Source organism: Drosophila arizonae, chromosome 4 (assembly GCF_054131065.1).
Source record: "Drosophila arizonae isolate 15081-1271.41 chromosome 4, UAZ_ARI_1.0, whole genome shotgun sequence".
NCBI classification, from domain to species: Eukaryota; Metazoa; Arthropoda; class Insecta; order Diptera; family Drosophilidae; genus Drosophila; species Drosophila arizonae.
The window spans coordinates 17,949,227-17,963,449 of NC_142924.1; the positions used below are offsets into that span (position 1 = coordinate 17,949,227).

At 45.0% G+C, this 14,223-nt stretch overlaps 3 protein-coding genes across 6 annotated transcripts; 2 read left to right on the plus strand and 1 right to left on the minus strand.

The window, feature by feature from the left end:
* Nucleotides 1-12: 12 nt before the first annotated feature.
* On the minus strand, nt 13-3,248 carry PolH (DNA polymerase eta). The gene is made up of 3 exons (XM_018008498.2): nt 2,704-3,248; nt 2,153-2,649; nt 13-2,087 (listed from the first exon to the last, which is right to left on the minus strand). Exons 1-3 carry the CDS (start codon nt 3,136-3,138, stop codon nt 335-337), a joined length of 2,685 nt encoding a protein of 894 aa, XP_017863987.1. The 5' UTR covers nt 3,139-3,248; the 3' UTR covers nt 13-334.
* Nucleotides 3,249-3,312: 64 nt separating this feature from the next.
* Nucleotides 3,313-11,046, plus strand: LOC108614389 (uncharacterized). 3 transcript variants are annotated; one of them, XM_089467691.1, is made up of 7 exons: nt 3,313-3,538; nt 5,037-5,773; nt 5,837-7,850; nt 7,911-8,315; nt 8,374-9,835; nt 9,900-9,993; nt 10,054-11,046. In XM_089467691.1, the coding sequence occupies exons 2-7, from the start codon at nt 5,440-5,442 to the stop codon at nt 10,392-10,394; spliced, it is 4,650 nt and encodes a 1,549-aa protein (XP_089323817.1). In that variant the 5' UTR covers nt 3,313-3,538; nt 5,037-5,439; the 3' UTR covers nt 10,395-11,046. The 3 variants fall into 3 exon arrangements, with proteins under 3 accessions (XP_089323817.1, XP_017863985.1, XP_017863986.1); XM_018008496.2 differs by having other exon boundaries at nt 5,424-5,773; XM_018008497.2 differs by lacking the exon at nt 3,313-3,538 and adding an exon at nt 3,556-4,070 and having other exon boundaries at nt 5,424-5,773.
* Nucleotides 11,047-11,210: 164 nt separating this feature from the next.
* LOC108614391 (solute carrier family 22 member 7-like) lies at nt 11,211-13,694 on the plus strand. 2 transcript variants are annotated; one of them, XM_089467699.1, is made up of 6 exons: nt 11,211-11,471; nt 11,595-11,736; nt 11,918-12,021; nt 12,364-13,139; nt 13,204-13,385; nt 13,438-13,694. In XM_089467699.1, exons 1-6 carry the CDS (start codon nt 11,263-11,265, stop codon nt 13,615-13,617), a joined length of 1,593 nt encoding a protein of 530 aa, XP_089323825.1. In that variant the 5' UTR covers nt 11,211-11,262; the 3' UTR covers nt 13,618-13,694. The 2 variants fall into 2 exon arrangements, with proteins under 2 accessions (XP_089323825.1, XP_017863988.1); XM_018008499.2 differs by having other exon boundaries at nt 11,212-11,471; nt 11,523-11,736.
* Nucleotides 13,695-14,223: the final 529 nt, after the last annotated feature.

Genomic DNA, 14,223 nt, shown 5'->3' on the forward strand with positions numbered 1-14,223 from the left:
AGAGAATATTAATTCAATTTCATTAAATAAAGTTTTAATGAAACTTTATTTATTTGAACTATATATTTATATATTCAACTTATAACTAAAAAAAAAAAAAATGCTTATTATAACTGGTAGGATAACTGGTTCATAATGGCACACAGATCGGAATGATATATACGGCAGTTCTCAATGTGACTTTAATAGTCAACTAGAACATTTCAAGTTTCCACTGTGAGTTAGCCTAGCTGACTTAGCTGTGCAAATAAATAATATTAGAATAATACTTTAATGACGGAGGAACTGACTGCTTGCAAGCATAATTTGAAATTGTGTTTAAGTATTGTATTTCTTAGTTGCTCTGCGTAAAGAACTTGGTAATCGAATGATTAGCCGAGGTAGAGTTTAAGGTACTATTTAGCTTCTTGTTGGCAGGCGGCGGCGTTGACTTTTTGTTCGTTGCGGTGATTATCGTGCGCACCTCCAGTTGATTGAGTTCGCGTTGTAGCTTTTTGGCCATATGGAAATCCAAATGTTCCGGCATATCCACGGATTTGACATATGTTTTGCATTCAGCACAGAGCTCCATGGGCGCATTGCTGCAGCTGGGAGGTGGCTCCAGTGGTTGCTTGGGTGCCAAGAACTTCGTAATGCTATTGACAGGCTTAGGAGTTGTTGTTGGTGCTGCTGTTGCTCCGCTAGCCTTTTTAGCTTTCTTTGCAGGCACAGGCTTTGCTGGGGGTGAGGCAGCTGTTGTCTTTGTGGCATTCAATCGACTACGCTGCGCTTCCTCGCGCTGCTCCGAGCGCAGCTGTCGATTCAGCTGCTGGGCAAAGTGATGATCGCGATGGGTTTGCAGTGCTTTCACATCGTCGGGTATTTGGGCGCCACACTCCTCGCACTTGACAAAGCTGATCAGACCTGGGCGCAGCTCGGGCCGTGCGTACTCCACGTACGTGTTCGTAAAGTCTGTTAAAGTCGCTGTTTCACTGGCATTTTGCTGCTCCAATTTACGTTTTGATGTGGAGGGCTGTTCAGGTGACGGCAGAGCCACAACTTCTTGTTGTGGATTATAATTGTTTGACTGCTCTGGTGGCACAGATTCATATGTTTGCTGTGGCTCATTATTGGTTGATTCAATGTCATCCAGTTCTGCAGCCAAGTCTTGCATTTCAGACGAATTGTCGGCCTTAGACGTGTTCTCATTTGATTGCTCCGCATCTTTCTTGACTTCTCTTTGCTGCTTCAGATACTTGACAAAAAAGCTCTCTCGAAATTCAGGAGGCGTCGAAGTAGGCGTTGCCTTGTCGTCGCTGGAATCCTTTGGAACAGACTCATCCATCATTTTCTTTTTAAATGACTCAAAAAAACTCTTCTTTCGTGCTTCTGATGCATTGAGAGGCGTGGCTGTCTCCTCTGCCAGCTTATCGCTTTTAGTTTCCTCTTTCGGCAATCCCTCTTCCGAGGGCATTTTATCCACTTTATCCGTTCCATTATGTTCCTCTTTGCGCGCTTGCAAGTAATTCGCAAAGAAGCTTTTCATTTTACCCCCCTCGGTTTGCTTCGGCTTCGTTTGCTCCACAACTACAACTGGCTTTTCCACGCCCTCCTCCACACTGATGCGACGTTTCTTGGCAGCCTGATTGGCAAACATAGTCTGCAGGCTGTTCTGCGCACTGGATGCCGATTCGAACTTGCCCACACTGATGCCCAGAAATTTGATGGCATTGTTGAGGGCAGCTTCGCTGCCAGGACGCAAAAACGTCTTTGTATTGGTCTTGATCAGCTCCAGAGACTGCTTGACGAGCGTCTCCTGATCGCATTGATTGAGTGGCATGGAACGGGAACTGGCCACCTCTTGGCCATCGATGTCCTGCACATACTGCACAACCATTTGCTTTGCCTTGCGGTTGTTTTCTATGAAATCCTTCTCCAGGCGATCGTTTATTTCGCTCGCTAGCTCCCCCAGCCAGTGCTGCAGTGTCTTCAGGCCAGTTATATTATTGCGACCAGGGAATTTTTTGCAGCAGCCAATGCTTTTGGAGTAAAAACGTGGCGTCACTGCCTCCAGATCAATACCACGGGCTATGTTATGCAACCAGGTGCTGTGGGGAATGGAAAGTTAGTTAATCAAGAGGAATGTAGATAGGGGAGTTTTTCCTCAGCTCACCCACTCTTCTCGTCCAACTTGCGCTGCAAGTCCTTCTCGCTGTATTTGAGCACCTGGCCCAAGAACTTAACGCCGAGTGTTTCGCACACTGTTTCTCCGAATTTGCCGCCCATTCCCTTGATTTTACCTACCGGCAGCTGGTCGAAGAGCGGCGGTATCTGCGCCAGCGGCAGTATTGTCTGTTTATTCGGCTTGTTCATGCCCGCCGCCAGCTTCGCAAGTATTTTATTATGCGCAATGCCTGCCGAGCATTCGTAGCCCGTTTCTGCCTTGACTGCGGCACGCACTTCACCCGCAATGCAGGCGCCAATCAATAGACGCAAATCGCTTTGACGCACTGCCGGAAGGTCGTTGGGATCATAGGCAAGCACATAGCGTTCATCATCCACATAGGGATTGGCAAAGCGATTGGTGATCTTATTCACATATTCGCCAATATTATCATAACCAACGGCATGGCAATTGACCAGCTCTTCGGGCTTCAGTGCAAAGGAGCCCTGCAAAGATATTCCATGAGATTAAAATAAATATTTACTACATCCAATTCTCACCGTTTGCAGCTGCTCAACACGTTGATTAACTGTCTCTGTTATGTCCAGGTAGGCCTCATCGACAGATGCGCGCTCCAGCAGCTGGGTGAAGCGTTGCAGCACATTTGCCACCTCTTTGCCGGCATCTCGATATTTACTCGTATCTGCCTTTTCCCTTATGTTGGGCACCTTGCACAGGATGATGTCGTGACACAGCTCCTTGGCCTCATCGCCTCGCATATGCCGTGTCACACCCTTTGCACGCGCCGCATAGTTTACAGCTATGATGCCGCCTCCGCGCCAAGGATTGTATTGCACCACAGCTAGCGGCTTGCCTTGATACTCGGGATGCTGTTTCTCCTCTACTTGGCAGAAAAAGCAGTCCATGTCCACCAACAAGACCACACGGTCATATTTGTTTTGCATGCCCACAAAGGCACGCGTGGAGTTACTCATAATCTATAGTCTTCAATATTTTCTTTCCATCACTTTTGTGAAATTGCGACTTTGATTTTGAAAGCAACAAGCGGTCGGCATCAGCTGAGCGGGCGTGCGAGCGGGACAAGCATATAGCACCGTAGCGTGCTTCAGTGCTGCCATCTGGCGCGTTCATCCGAACAGCTGTCTTCTTAGCATTCACTTCAGCTGCCCAAGTGGCAACGCTATCGAAAAATGTAAACAGGCGAATTAGTTTTATCCAATTATGTTTTGCCAATGAAAACTTTAAGTAAACAAATAAAAATGTGTAATAGTGCAATGAAAATGGTTTAAAATGTTTCTAAATTCAGTATAAATCAACTGAATAAAGAGGCATAAGGCGTGTAGCCAATCGACGCTATTCCGCTACTTTTTGAATGTACGAGCTCAATTGTTTGAATAATTAATGAAGTGGAATAAGTATTAAAATTAAAGTGTGTTTAAATTTTGTTGCTGTTAATAAGACTATTATTTGATTCTTAAATATTTATGGGTGAATATTTTTAGCTCCGGCTTATTATATAAAATTTTTGGCAAACCGCAGAGCTATTGATTTTTTTCGAAATACCGCTTGCCAAATGCAGCGCATATACAATACACACACATATACACGCCCACTCCTATACACACACACTCACACGCATGTACAGATTTACTCATTTAGCTTAATGCAAACGCATTGGAGATAATTATCAGAGCAATTATTGATCGGCATTTGACCTGCGAGAGCCCGGCACTGCGTGTGGTCAAAAATAGAATATTTCGTGTCGTGTTTGAATCTATTTCCGGTGTATATTTCGAGTCATGGGTGCGTCATATTCGAAAGTTTCGTTCCTTGTCTTCCCCTTGATTTACCTCTGGTTATAATATATATATTTTGATATATGTGTGTCCAACTATGGCTTAATTAGGTAAGCGCACGTAGAAACTACCCTGCCTCAGTCAAGTGGCATTTATATTTATTGCTTGACCAAATACTGTGACTTGGCTCGATGGGTGGGTTGGCTAGTGGGTCGGGTATGCGTGGCCAGGTATTGTGTGTGTATAATTGTGACCTAATTTCGCATTATTAATGGATAAAGAGAAGGAATGTTAAAAGGAAGTGGCAGGTGCAGCACTGACCTGTTGTAATATCTCATGTCGTGCCCATCAAAAATCACTTATGAATTCGTGTCAGTTGTTAACTGTTGTTTAAGGGAGCAGCAAGTTCTATTTATAAATAGTATGGTATTCAGAACTAGGACATTGATAGAAACTGAAAACATAGAAGAATAAAGTTGAAATAATAGTTTAATAATTTAATAGATTTAATAGATGCAAAAACGCTTATTTTAGGGACTTAAGGACTTTAAATTTCTGTTTCAATGGCAAATATTTTAGTCTTTAAAATAATTACAAACTTTTTGTAAATTAAATTAATTTGAGGAAATACTCTAAATACTTCATCACTTAAAATTATATAAATAAAAATAAAATATTAAAATTAAATTATAAAATAATTTCCATAATAAAATAATATTTATACATATTAAATTCAATTCTAAGCTTAATCAAATGAATTTTAATGTTTTTTATCAGTAATTAAAGAAATGTTTACTTGTTAAAATTAATGTACATATGTACATTTTGTTTATATATTATTATTTTTTAGACCATCTTTATACACTTTTTGCAAAGCTATGCTGTAAATAATTTTTGTAAAATTACTTTATAATTATTCTAAATAGTTAAATGAAAGCCCAATTATCTTAAATAGTAATTATGACTACATAAATATGTATATGAGAGATAGAGAAAGAGAGAGTGTGTGAATAATTCGACTATTAATATCAGACGTATTATTAAAATTAATTTAAATTAAACTGTGGTAATCCAAGATGACAAACCCTCTACGGCGTACGCACAAACATATACAAATAGAGCTGCTAGAATTACGCTACACCTCTGCGCTCTGCCTGTCCGCATAAACGCGCAATTATGCTAATGGCTGCTGCCCACGAGAACGATAACAACTACTCGAGCGAGCCCCCTGCTAATAGAGAGTAGCCAGTGGCAGAGTCAACCCACTCAGACTCAGACTCAGACACTCAGCCGGTCGACATCATCAGCGTCACTTTTTAGGGGGCTTCGAGCTGCGAGGCAGCGAAGCAGCACTCTCTGTTGGACGGCGGACGATGAAGTCATTGGGGCGTTATATCGCATTGCAGTGCTCCATTTGATTTGATTGCTTTTAAGTGGTTCGTTTACTTTTGTGCCGCTTGCAGTGAGGACAGCGTCGCCATGGTGAAGATTTTGCAGGCCTACAACTTTGCCAAGCAGCAGACATATGCTCTAAACGGCGACATTCTGGCAGCCACCTTAATTGGCAACAATCGCATAGCCATCAGCAGTGCCGAGCAGTTTATCGAGATCTATGACATTGGTGGTAAGCAGCAGCCGCAGCAGCAGCAGCAGCCACAGCAGCAGTCAGAGCAGCAGGAATATGGCACGCAGGAGGATCAAACAGCAGTGGGAGATGCAACTTCGCCCACGCCAGCGATTGATGAACGTATGCCATTTCGGTATACCTTGGCCACAGTTGGCGAGGTGGTGCAGCTCATCTATTGCGAGGCTGGTGAGTGAGGCCTTTACATAATATATATCATCCATTTATATCACATATTCCCTTCCATTCTAGGCAAGTACCTGCTCACCCTGGAGAAGGAGCAAGCTGGCAGTCCTGTGCACTCAAATAGCACCAGCATAAGCTGCACTTCGAGCAGCAATAGCAACACGGTTTGCTCTGAGGACGATACGAAAATGTTTGTGCGCATCTATGCGAACTTCTGGAAGTTCCCAGACGCCAAGCTGAATGAGCTGCCCATCACAATACGCATTGCCTCGATGACAACGCCCAAGACGCCGCTGATCGAGAGTATCGATGTGATTGAGCTGCCGCTGCGCAGTCCGCCAGATTTGGTGCAGAGCTGTCAGACGTCCGGCAACATAATCGTGAGCAGCAAGGATCGCATCTATCTGTACGAGTATACGCAGTGCGTGCACGAGAATACCCAGCCGAGGTTCTCGTTCATCGATTTTCTGCCCTTCAAGTTCTTCGTACAGCTGAACTTTGTGCCGTTGCGCCTGTGCCTGGCCGAGAATGTCATCGCCTGTCTGAATCATCGCTATTGCGTGGCCTTCAAGGTGGTCGATGCACTGGCCAACAAGGCGTCCACAGCTGCTGGCGCTGCTGGCGCTGCTGGGCATGAGCACAGCTGCCTGGACAATGATTATGCGGGCGACGAGCCCCTGTCCGAGTCGCTCAGCTTGGGCAGCAAGGCGAGCGCAGCGGCGGTCAGCAGCACGCACAGCCAGCAGAGCTGCGAGAGTGATTCCCTGCAATCGTCCAGCAGCGCCAAGCCAGTGCTGATAAGCGGACCGGGCTTGGTTGGACGCACGCCTCTCGATTTCAATGTGGCGCGACTGGTAAACACGGCCTATGGACGCGAATTCGAGCCTGAGCTGCGCTCCCAGTGGGATCAGTGCGAGAATGGCAACAATCGCTGCGGCGGCACGGAAGATAACTCGCAAGAGATAACCATAACGCCACAGCGCGCCTCGGACATTAAAATCAAGCTTATCAACGAGGCGAAGGCCATGAATGTGAGAGGCATCGGCGCGGGCGGCAACAGTGTGACGGAGGACGTGTCGGTGCAGTATGATATACGGAAACTGCTGCAGATATGCATGAGGACATCGGATCCGCAGTCACGCGTCTTGGATATACTGAGATGCATGGACCTGAAGGCCATCTATCAGCGCAACAACGAACAGCAGCCGGATGAGGACGACGAATACGACATGGGCAACCAGCAGGTGCCCAGTGCCGTGACCACATTCAAGCATGCCAATCGCCGGACTCTGAAGTCCTCGCAGCACCAGCGCTGTGTGGGCCATGCGCTGCTCGTGGCCAGCAGCGTGGACGGCTATCTGTATCAGTTCTGTGCGCAGGGCAAGTGGTACAGCGAGAACGAGAAGCCGGTGGCCAGCTACAGCTTTACGGCGCCTGTGCTGCAGGTGCACGTGAACGACTATGTTATCTTTGCCGTCACCTCGGAGTCTGTGGAAACGCATACTTCGCGCATCGGCCACAAGCTCTTCCACAATCGTTTCGAGTATCCGAGCATCGGAGGACTTTTTCCCGAGGAGTCCTCGCCGGACGTAAGCTCACCCATTGCTGTTATCGGCCTGGCCGCCTTTATGCATGTGCAATTCGTGTGCGTCAATCGGGAGCAGTTGGTGCTGATCACAAATACTGCGCTGGAGCAGCACAAGCGTCGCAGCACCGGCGAGGTTGTCCCGGTGGCTGTCAAACGGAACATTGCAGCTAGATTCCTGGCAGAGGCCAAGGCCAAGCACAACAGCTTGCTGAGGAGCAGCAGCACCGCCGCCCAGTCCTCGGTGGTGAACGAGTGGACGCTCTACAATCTGGAGGTGCCCAAGGTGGAGCACATTATAGAGGATCTCGAGGGCATAGCCGAGTCGTATCGCAGCGCAAGCAGCTCGAATTTCTACGATCTAATGGAAGAGGCGCATATTATGCTCCGATTGAGCTTGACCCTGCAGGGCGAGCGCTTGAGTGTGGAGAGGGAACAGGAGCTGCGTAAGATGTTCGTGGCTAATTGTAGAAAGTTGGCTGACTTTTCCATACGGTAATATAGAATTGCATATATATAGAGCCATATTAATGTTTCCTTAATTCACAACTGCAGCTCCAATAAGCAGGAAGTCTACTTGCAAGCCACGGGCTTCTACAAGATGTGTCAACTGCAATTGGTGGATATCTACAACAACTACATAGCCGAGTTCATGGACAACGAGCAGGCGGTGGAGACATCGCAGCTGGCTGGCCTCATCTATACCGTAAAACTGTTTCTGCTCAGCCTGGGCACGGATCGGCTGAGGTCTTCGTTTCTGCATCAAACTGTATCGCCATATTTCACGCCTGCTCGCGTGCTGCAGCAGGGCTACAAACAAGTTCCCCTCTCCTTGGAATTTCTCAATATGTTCATCAAACATGCGCCCGCTGATATACCGGCGATAATGCTCAGCTCCCCAGTGGTGGCCGATGCCATGAGCGGCGAGCTGATCAATTATCTCAAGTACTTGACGACGCTGTAAGTGGGCATATGCACAAGTAATTAAAGTTGGAATATAATTGAATCGAATTTGCAGCACACCCGACGAGAATCTGCTGCTGGCTGTCACAGCTTGTCGCATGTCGAACTATCTGCTCGCCCAGGAAGTGATTGCCAAGTCCACGCGTCGCACGCTAGCTGTGGCGCTGATCAAGCATAAGAATGTGCTCTTTGATGACAGCACTGTGCTTTATCAGCGTCGGCAGCAGCCGGAGCCCCAGTCGCAGTCGCTGTCGCTGAATGCCGCTCGTCAGCGCTCTCGTCGGGGCGCAACAACGAAGGGCAAGTCTTCGGGTGGCTGCGCATCGACGCCGACGCCCAGTGCCATAATTTCCTTTTCGGATTTCTGTGAGACCATTCTGCTGGCGACCGAGCAGCCCGCTCTGATTGAGGCCATTAGCGATGCCTTCATACATGCTCTGTGCATGGAGCACAGCCTAACGCTGGACGTGGTGCTGCAGCTGTTTCTCAACTACATCGCCTCGCACATTGGCCAGAAGGGCTATCAGACGTCGCAGAAGGTGTTCGTGAACATCTTGCAAGTGTATTACTATGATCATTACGACGTGAGCTCGTCGCTCCAGCCGCACGAAGTGCGCTCGCAGACGCCGCCTCAGCTGGACGACGACTACGATGATGAGTGCAGCAGCTCGAGAGCGCTCTCTCTGCACAGCGAGGCCGATGTGCAATCGCTGTCCAGTTCGTGTGCCAGCTCGGCGCCCGATGAGCGCTCGATCAGCGGCCGACAGCAGCGCATTGTATACGATCAGCTGCAGGATCAGCAGGGCGGCTCCCCATTTCAAAAGCGCAGCTCAAATGCTTCGTTGTCTCAGCTGCAGCCAGACGGCGATGCGGCTGCCACTAATCTGAAAGGTCTCAAAATACTCTTTCGCATGTTCATGGGCCGCTTGAAGGCTCTGAGTGATCTCATTACTGACCTGCAGTCTGCTGATGTGGAGCAGCAGAGCAGCCGCGAGGATTTCTTAAATCTGCGCATGGAGTGCATTGCATACATGGTCGGCATGGCTCCGAACTATTGCAGCAAGCCAAGCGTACGGCCAGCCAATGATCCACTATCGAACAAGCTGATATTTGTGCCCTATATACCCGATTACAAGCTGCCGGAGGGCGAGGAGTTCGAGCAGCACATCAAATCCTACATTCGACCCATTCCGTGCTTGTTGGAGCGTCCGCAGTACTTGAATCGCTTGCCGCCCTTTGAGCGCAGCGACTTTAGCTACCCCAAGAAGGACGAGGGCGAGTTCGAGGTGCGCTTTACGGGCTGGCACAATGAGCTCCTGACTCTGACTCTCAAGATTCAGAGTCTGCTGGCCTCCAGCAAGGTGGATCGGGAAATCATATCCGAGTTCTTGGCATTCATACAGAAATCGCCGAATCTGATAGGCATCGATAGCTTCTTGGTTATAATATTGCCGAAGAATCTGGCTATCAATTATATGCTGAGCTTCTGCCCCGCCTACTTGTGGCAATATGGCAAGGTAAGAAATGTGCAAAAGTATATAAAAATTGTAGTCAATTGTTAATTTGTTGTTTCGCCCACAGTCGTGTGGATTTACGCCTAAGCATTGGGAGTCGCTGCTGCGCAAGATTCTTAGTAAACAAGAATCGCTGCCCAATTGGAAATCACATATTGCAGGTATTTGTTGCCTTATTATTGTATAAATTGAATTACTAATATATTTGACTTGATCCACAGAAATACTAAATAACCTCGTAGCAGAGCTGAGCTTTGAGGAGCTACTGCAATGCTTTCCCAGCGAGGTCATCAAGAGCCGGAATACTGCACAATACTTTGCCAAGGAATTTGCTGAAACTTGCGTTTTGTACGAGCACGAGCAATTGGTATTTCAGAGGCCTGAGAAGCCGGCGGACAGCAGAGATCACTTGCCCATGGATAACATCGATGAGGATAATGTGTTCGAGCTGACGCTGCGCAAAGCCGTGGCCAAGCAACGCAGCATCGCGTTGCGCTCGATGATTGAGTCGACGGGCACTCAGCTGTTCGATGCTACTAGTAATCCTATGTATAATCTATAAACTGTCTAGATTTAGTCTGGATGTGTCGGAGCATTCCCCTTTTAACTAGTTGGAAAATTATCATACTTGCAAATTTATAAGATTGATTGATATATAACTAGGAACATAGAGAAGCAAACAATAACATATAACATAGCACATATAACATATACACATATGAGAATAGTTTTTGTAGAGTCTCTCTATTATAATTAGTTCACATTTTGTTTGACACAAATGCAACATTTCGGACGGTATTTAAATCTGTGGATATAAGAATTGATTTACGACTAACTTTTGTAGGTTGTATATTGAAAGTAGGCACTCTTATGCAGTATTCGCTAGTGGCACGCCATATAAAACCAGTTAAAAGCCTGTTAAGTGCTTAGAAAAAATAAAATTAATATAAATTTATTTAAGCTGTTATTGAGAAGAAACTCTTGAGTTGATTGTTTGTTTTCCGGCACTTGCTTTATATACACTCTAAAATCTCAATTTGAGTACGCTTTAGTAATCTTAAATATGATATTTGTATTCTTAGCTAAACGGTCTCTCTATCTCATATATAAGACACACACACACATACAATACAAACAAACACACTCCAACATCAAGTGATATTTTTTAAATTCTTGCATAAAGTTTAACAATAAATATGAATTGTAAAATGAAAGAGCTTTTGCATTATTCTACTTTTATAACGCTGGCAAGTATATTGCATCAGTATTAAGCAGGAGTGTCTGAAATTAATTAAAAATAATAGTAAAAGCCATTAACTGTCAGCTATCAGTTATGAGATGCCCACCTCCAGGCCGGCTCAAATATTGGGCTGAGATGCTCAGCGAGGCGCTGAACGATTCAGTTGACTGAAGTCGCTTGCGAGCGAAGCATGGATAACTCGGCATATGAGGCGGAAGTTGGCGAAATCAAGGAAGATGCAACTGCTACACAGGACAGCCAACTGGAAGCAATAATCGTTAGGATTGGAGACTTTGGACGCTTTCAGATGCGCAACTATGTGCTGCTCTGCCTGCCCATCATTTGCAGCACCTTCCACTCATTGTCCTTTGTATTTACAGCCAGTACCGCGAGTTACAGGTATGTAGAGCGTGGCCAATTGAGATGAAATTAACGTGGAATCCGCTGCAGATGCTTCATTGGCGACTGCGACACTGAAAATAGTAGCTTCATAGAGCCTTGGCTAAATTTTACGATACCTAGGAGCGACGACGACTGGGATCAGTGCAATCAATATCAATCGATTGGAGTTGGCTGTGATGCGGATACTTTTAATAGCAGTCAAATAGTCAGCTGCGAATCGGGCTACAAATTGATGGATGATGATGGGAGCATAGCCACAGAGGTGAGTAGGTCGATAGGTCGAAATAAAAATCATTTAATAAAATAATAATAAACAATTTAAATTAAAATATACAAAACTTTGAAATTCAAACCATTTAATAAAATAATATATATTTATTAGTGTGAATTAATAAAAATGTGACTTATGCACAATTTTAGTTTTTAAACACTTTCACCCACAGTTTGGCATTTACTGCTCCAATCAATGGCAGCTTTCGATGGTGGGAACAGTCAGCTTTATTGCACATATCGTAGGCATGCCCATGGGCGGCTATTTTTCAGATCGGTAGGTTTCATCAATGCAATGTGAAAAGTACCTGCACTTAAGTTCCTTAATAGAATGCACAATAAATAAATAAAAAATCTAAAAAAAAAAAAATATAAAAAAATAAAAAAAATAATAATAAAATGAAAGAAATAAAACGAAATATAAAAAATAAAAAATAAATAAGTAAATCAAAATAAAATAATAAATAAATAAATTAGATTTAAAAAAAAATATATATATATATAAAATAAAAACAAAAAATAAATATATATATTGTATATATTTTATTTAAAAAGTTTTCAAAATAATTTGTAATTATCTAAAGTTGATCTCTTATCAAATATGATCTTCTACCTGCAGCTACGGACGCAAGGCAACGCTCGTGGTGGCAGGTGTTTTGAGCGCAATTACTGGACTGGCTCGCTCGCATACCGTTGGCTACTATAGCTTTCTGCTGCTTGAGTTTCTGTCGATGTTTGTGGGCAGCCCGCTCTTTTACATTGCCCTGCTGCTGGCTGTTGAGCTGGTGGGCTGTAAGCAGCGTGTGTTGTTTGGCATGATCATCTCGCTGACCTACGCCGTAGCCGAGGTGGCACTGGGCTATTTGGCCAGTCTAATACGGAACTGGCGCGTGCTGCTGCGCGTCATCTACACGCCGGCGCTGCTGCATCTGCTTTTCATCTGCTATATGTCCGAGAGTGTGCGCTGGCTGTTGAGCCAGTCTAGGGAGCTGGAGGCGGTCGATATTCTACGCGACGTGGCAATCGTAAATCAGCGGCAGGTGAACGAAAGGGAGCTCAGCGATATGGTGCGCCACAACCGCAAGGTGATATCCCAGACGCGTGCAGCTGGGGGTCATTACACCGCCCGTCAGATCTACAATGCACTCGGCCATCGCACGGCCACGTGCTGCGGGCTTTGGCTGATCATTGTATTTATATCCATGGGTCTGACCCTGAACTCCATGGAATTGTATGGCGATAAGTATCGTAACTTCGGCTTGTCGGGTCTAGTGAAGCTTCCCGGCGTAGTGTTTGCCATGCTGCTAATGAATCGCCTTGGCCGCCGCTGGACGTTGAATCTGTGCATGGGCACTTGCTCCATATCGCTTTTATTAATGGTGGCACTGATCAATGGTGAGAGCTGCGATGATCAATCTATTATTATAGTATTCTAAATCCCTTACCACGTTTCTCTTAGAGTATCCAACAGTGTCGTGGCATCTCTTCTTTCTGGCTCAAATGGCCAACATTGGCAGCCACATGGTACTCATTTTCTTTACGGCCGAATTGTTTCCCACCAGCTGCCGCAGCAGCCTTCTTGCCCTCTGTTACATGATCGGTAGGATCGGAGCAATGTTAGCGCCCAGTGCTCAACTCTTGGTAGGCTCATACCGTTGCTAGATTGCCGCCTTATTAACTGGATCTATTTTAGATATCCTATTACAAATATACGCCCCACTTGCTGTTCGCTGCCCTCGGCATACCCAGCTCGGTGCTAAGCATGCTCTTGCCTGAAACATCTAACGAGACCCTGCCGACGACCATGGAGCAGGCCTGCGCCCTGGACCTTCATTCATCGAGGAAATCATCTGTTTCACACAGTACTGGTTAATCAGTTAGTGAGGCAATGCTAGGCTATGTTTGGTCTCAATAAATATTTGTTTTATATATTTATAACGTTTCAGAGAATGACGAGTTGAAATTTTTATTTTTATTTTTATTTTAGTTAAATTTTGTAACAAGTTATTTCTTGGTAAATGGCGCCATGAAAAAAATGTTTATTGCTCCGCATTAGCTGGTGCATTCTTCTCTTAACTGGTTAGCGAATTTTTCTTTTGTAATACATCTATTATGAATTTTTTCTGTTGGAAAAAGACTAAATTTAGAGATGTCTAATTTAAGATATAATTATAGGAATATATGGGTACATATATTTGAGAGTAGACTCTCTAAACACAGAAATACGATAGTTTGTATCTTGTTAATTAGAAATAGTTTGTTTGACACTAATCAGGCATGGCAGGCCGTATAGAACTAGTCGAAAACTTGTTAAGTGGCTCAAACGGGAAAATCCCTTGAGTTATTAACGAGCACTGAACGTGTATTTTTAATTTTTTAATTGCCCTATGGTATTCCATTTATATTTTTAGTCAGACAATTCCTCCATCTAGAATAAATGTACACTTACCAAATACACACTCAATTACTAGCTAATCTT

Excerpts from the sequence above, each read along its gene's own strand:
- PolH (XM_018008498.2), bottom strand. The coding sequence starts at position 3,138 with ATGAGTAACTCCACGCGTGCCTTTGTGGGCATGCAAAACAAATATGAC. Across the intron at positions 2,650-2,703 it reads GTGTTGAGCAGCTGCAAACG|GGCTCCTTTGCACTGAAGCC; the intron begins GTGAGAATTGGA and ends ATATCTTTGCAG. Across the intron at positions 2,088-2,152 it reads AAGTTGGACGAGAAGAGTGG|CACCTGGTTGCATAACATAG; the intron begins GTGAGCTGAGGA and ends CATTCCCCACAG.
- LOC108614389 (XM_089467691.1), top strand. The coding sequence starts at position 5,440 with ATGGTGAAGATTTTGCAGGCCTACAACTTTGCCAAGCAGCAGACATAT. Across the intron at positions 8,316-8,373 it reads CTCAAGTACTTGACGACGCT|CACACCCGACGAGAATCTGC; the intron begins GTAAGTGGGCAT and ends TCGAATTTGCAG. Across the intron at positions 9,836-9,899 it reads ACTTGTGGCAATATGGCAAG|TCGTGTGGATTTACGCCTAA; the intron begins GTAAGAAATGTG and ends TTTCGCCCACAG.
- LOC108614391 (XM_018008499.2), top strand. The coding sequence starts at position 11,263 with ATGGATAACTCGGCATATGAGGCGGAAGTTGGCGAAATCAAGGAAGAT. Across the intron at positions 11,472-11,522 it reads GCCAGTACCGCGAGTTACAG|ATGCTTCATTGGCGACTGCG; the intron begins GTATGTAGAGCG and ends AATCCGCTGCAG. Across the intron at positions 13,386-13,437 it reads CGCCCAGTGCTCAACTCTTG|ATATCCTATTACAAATATAC; the intron begins GTAGGCTCATAC and ends GATCTATTTTAG.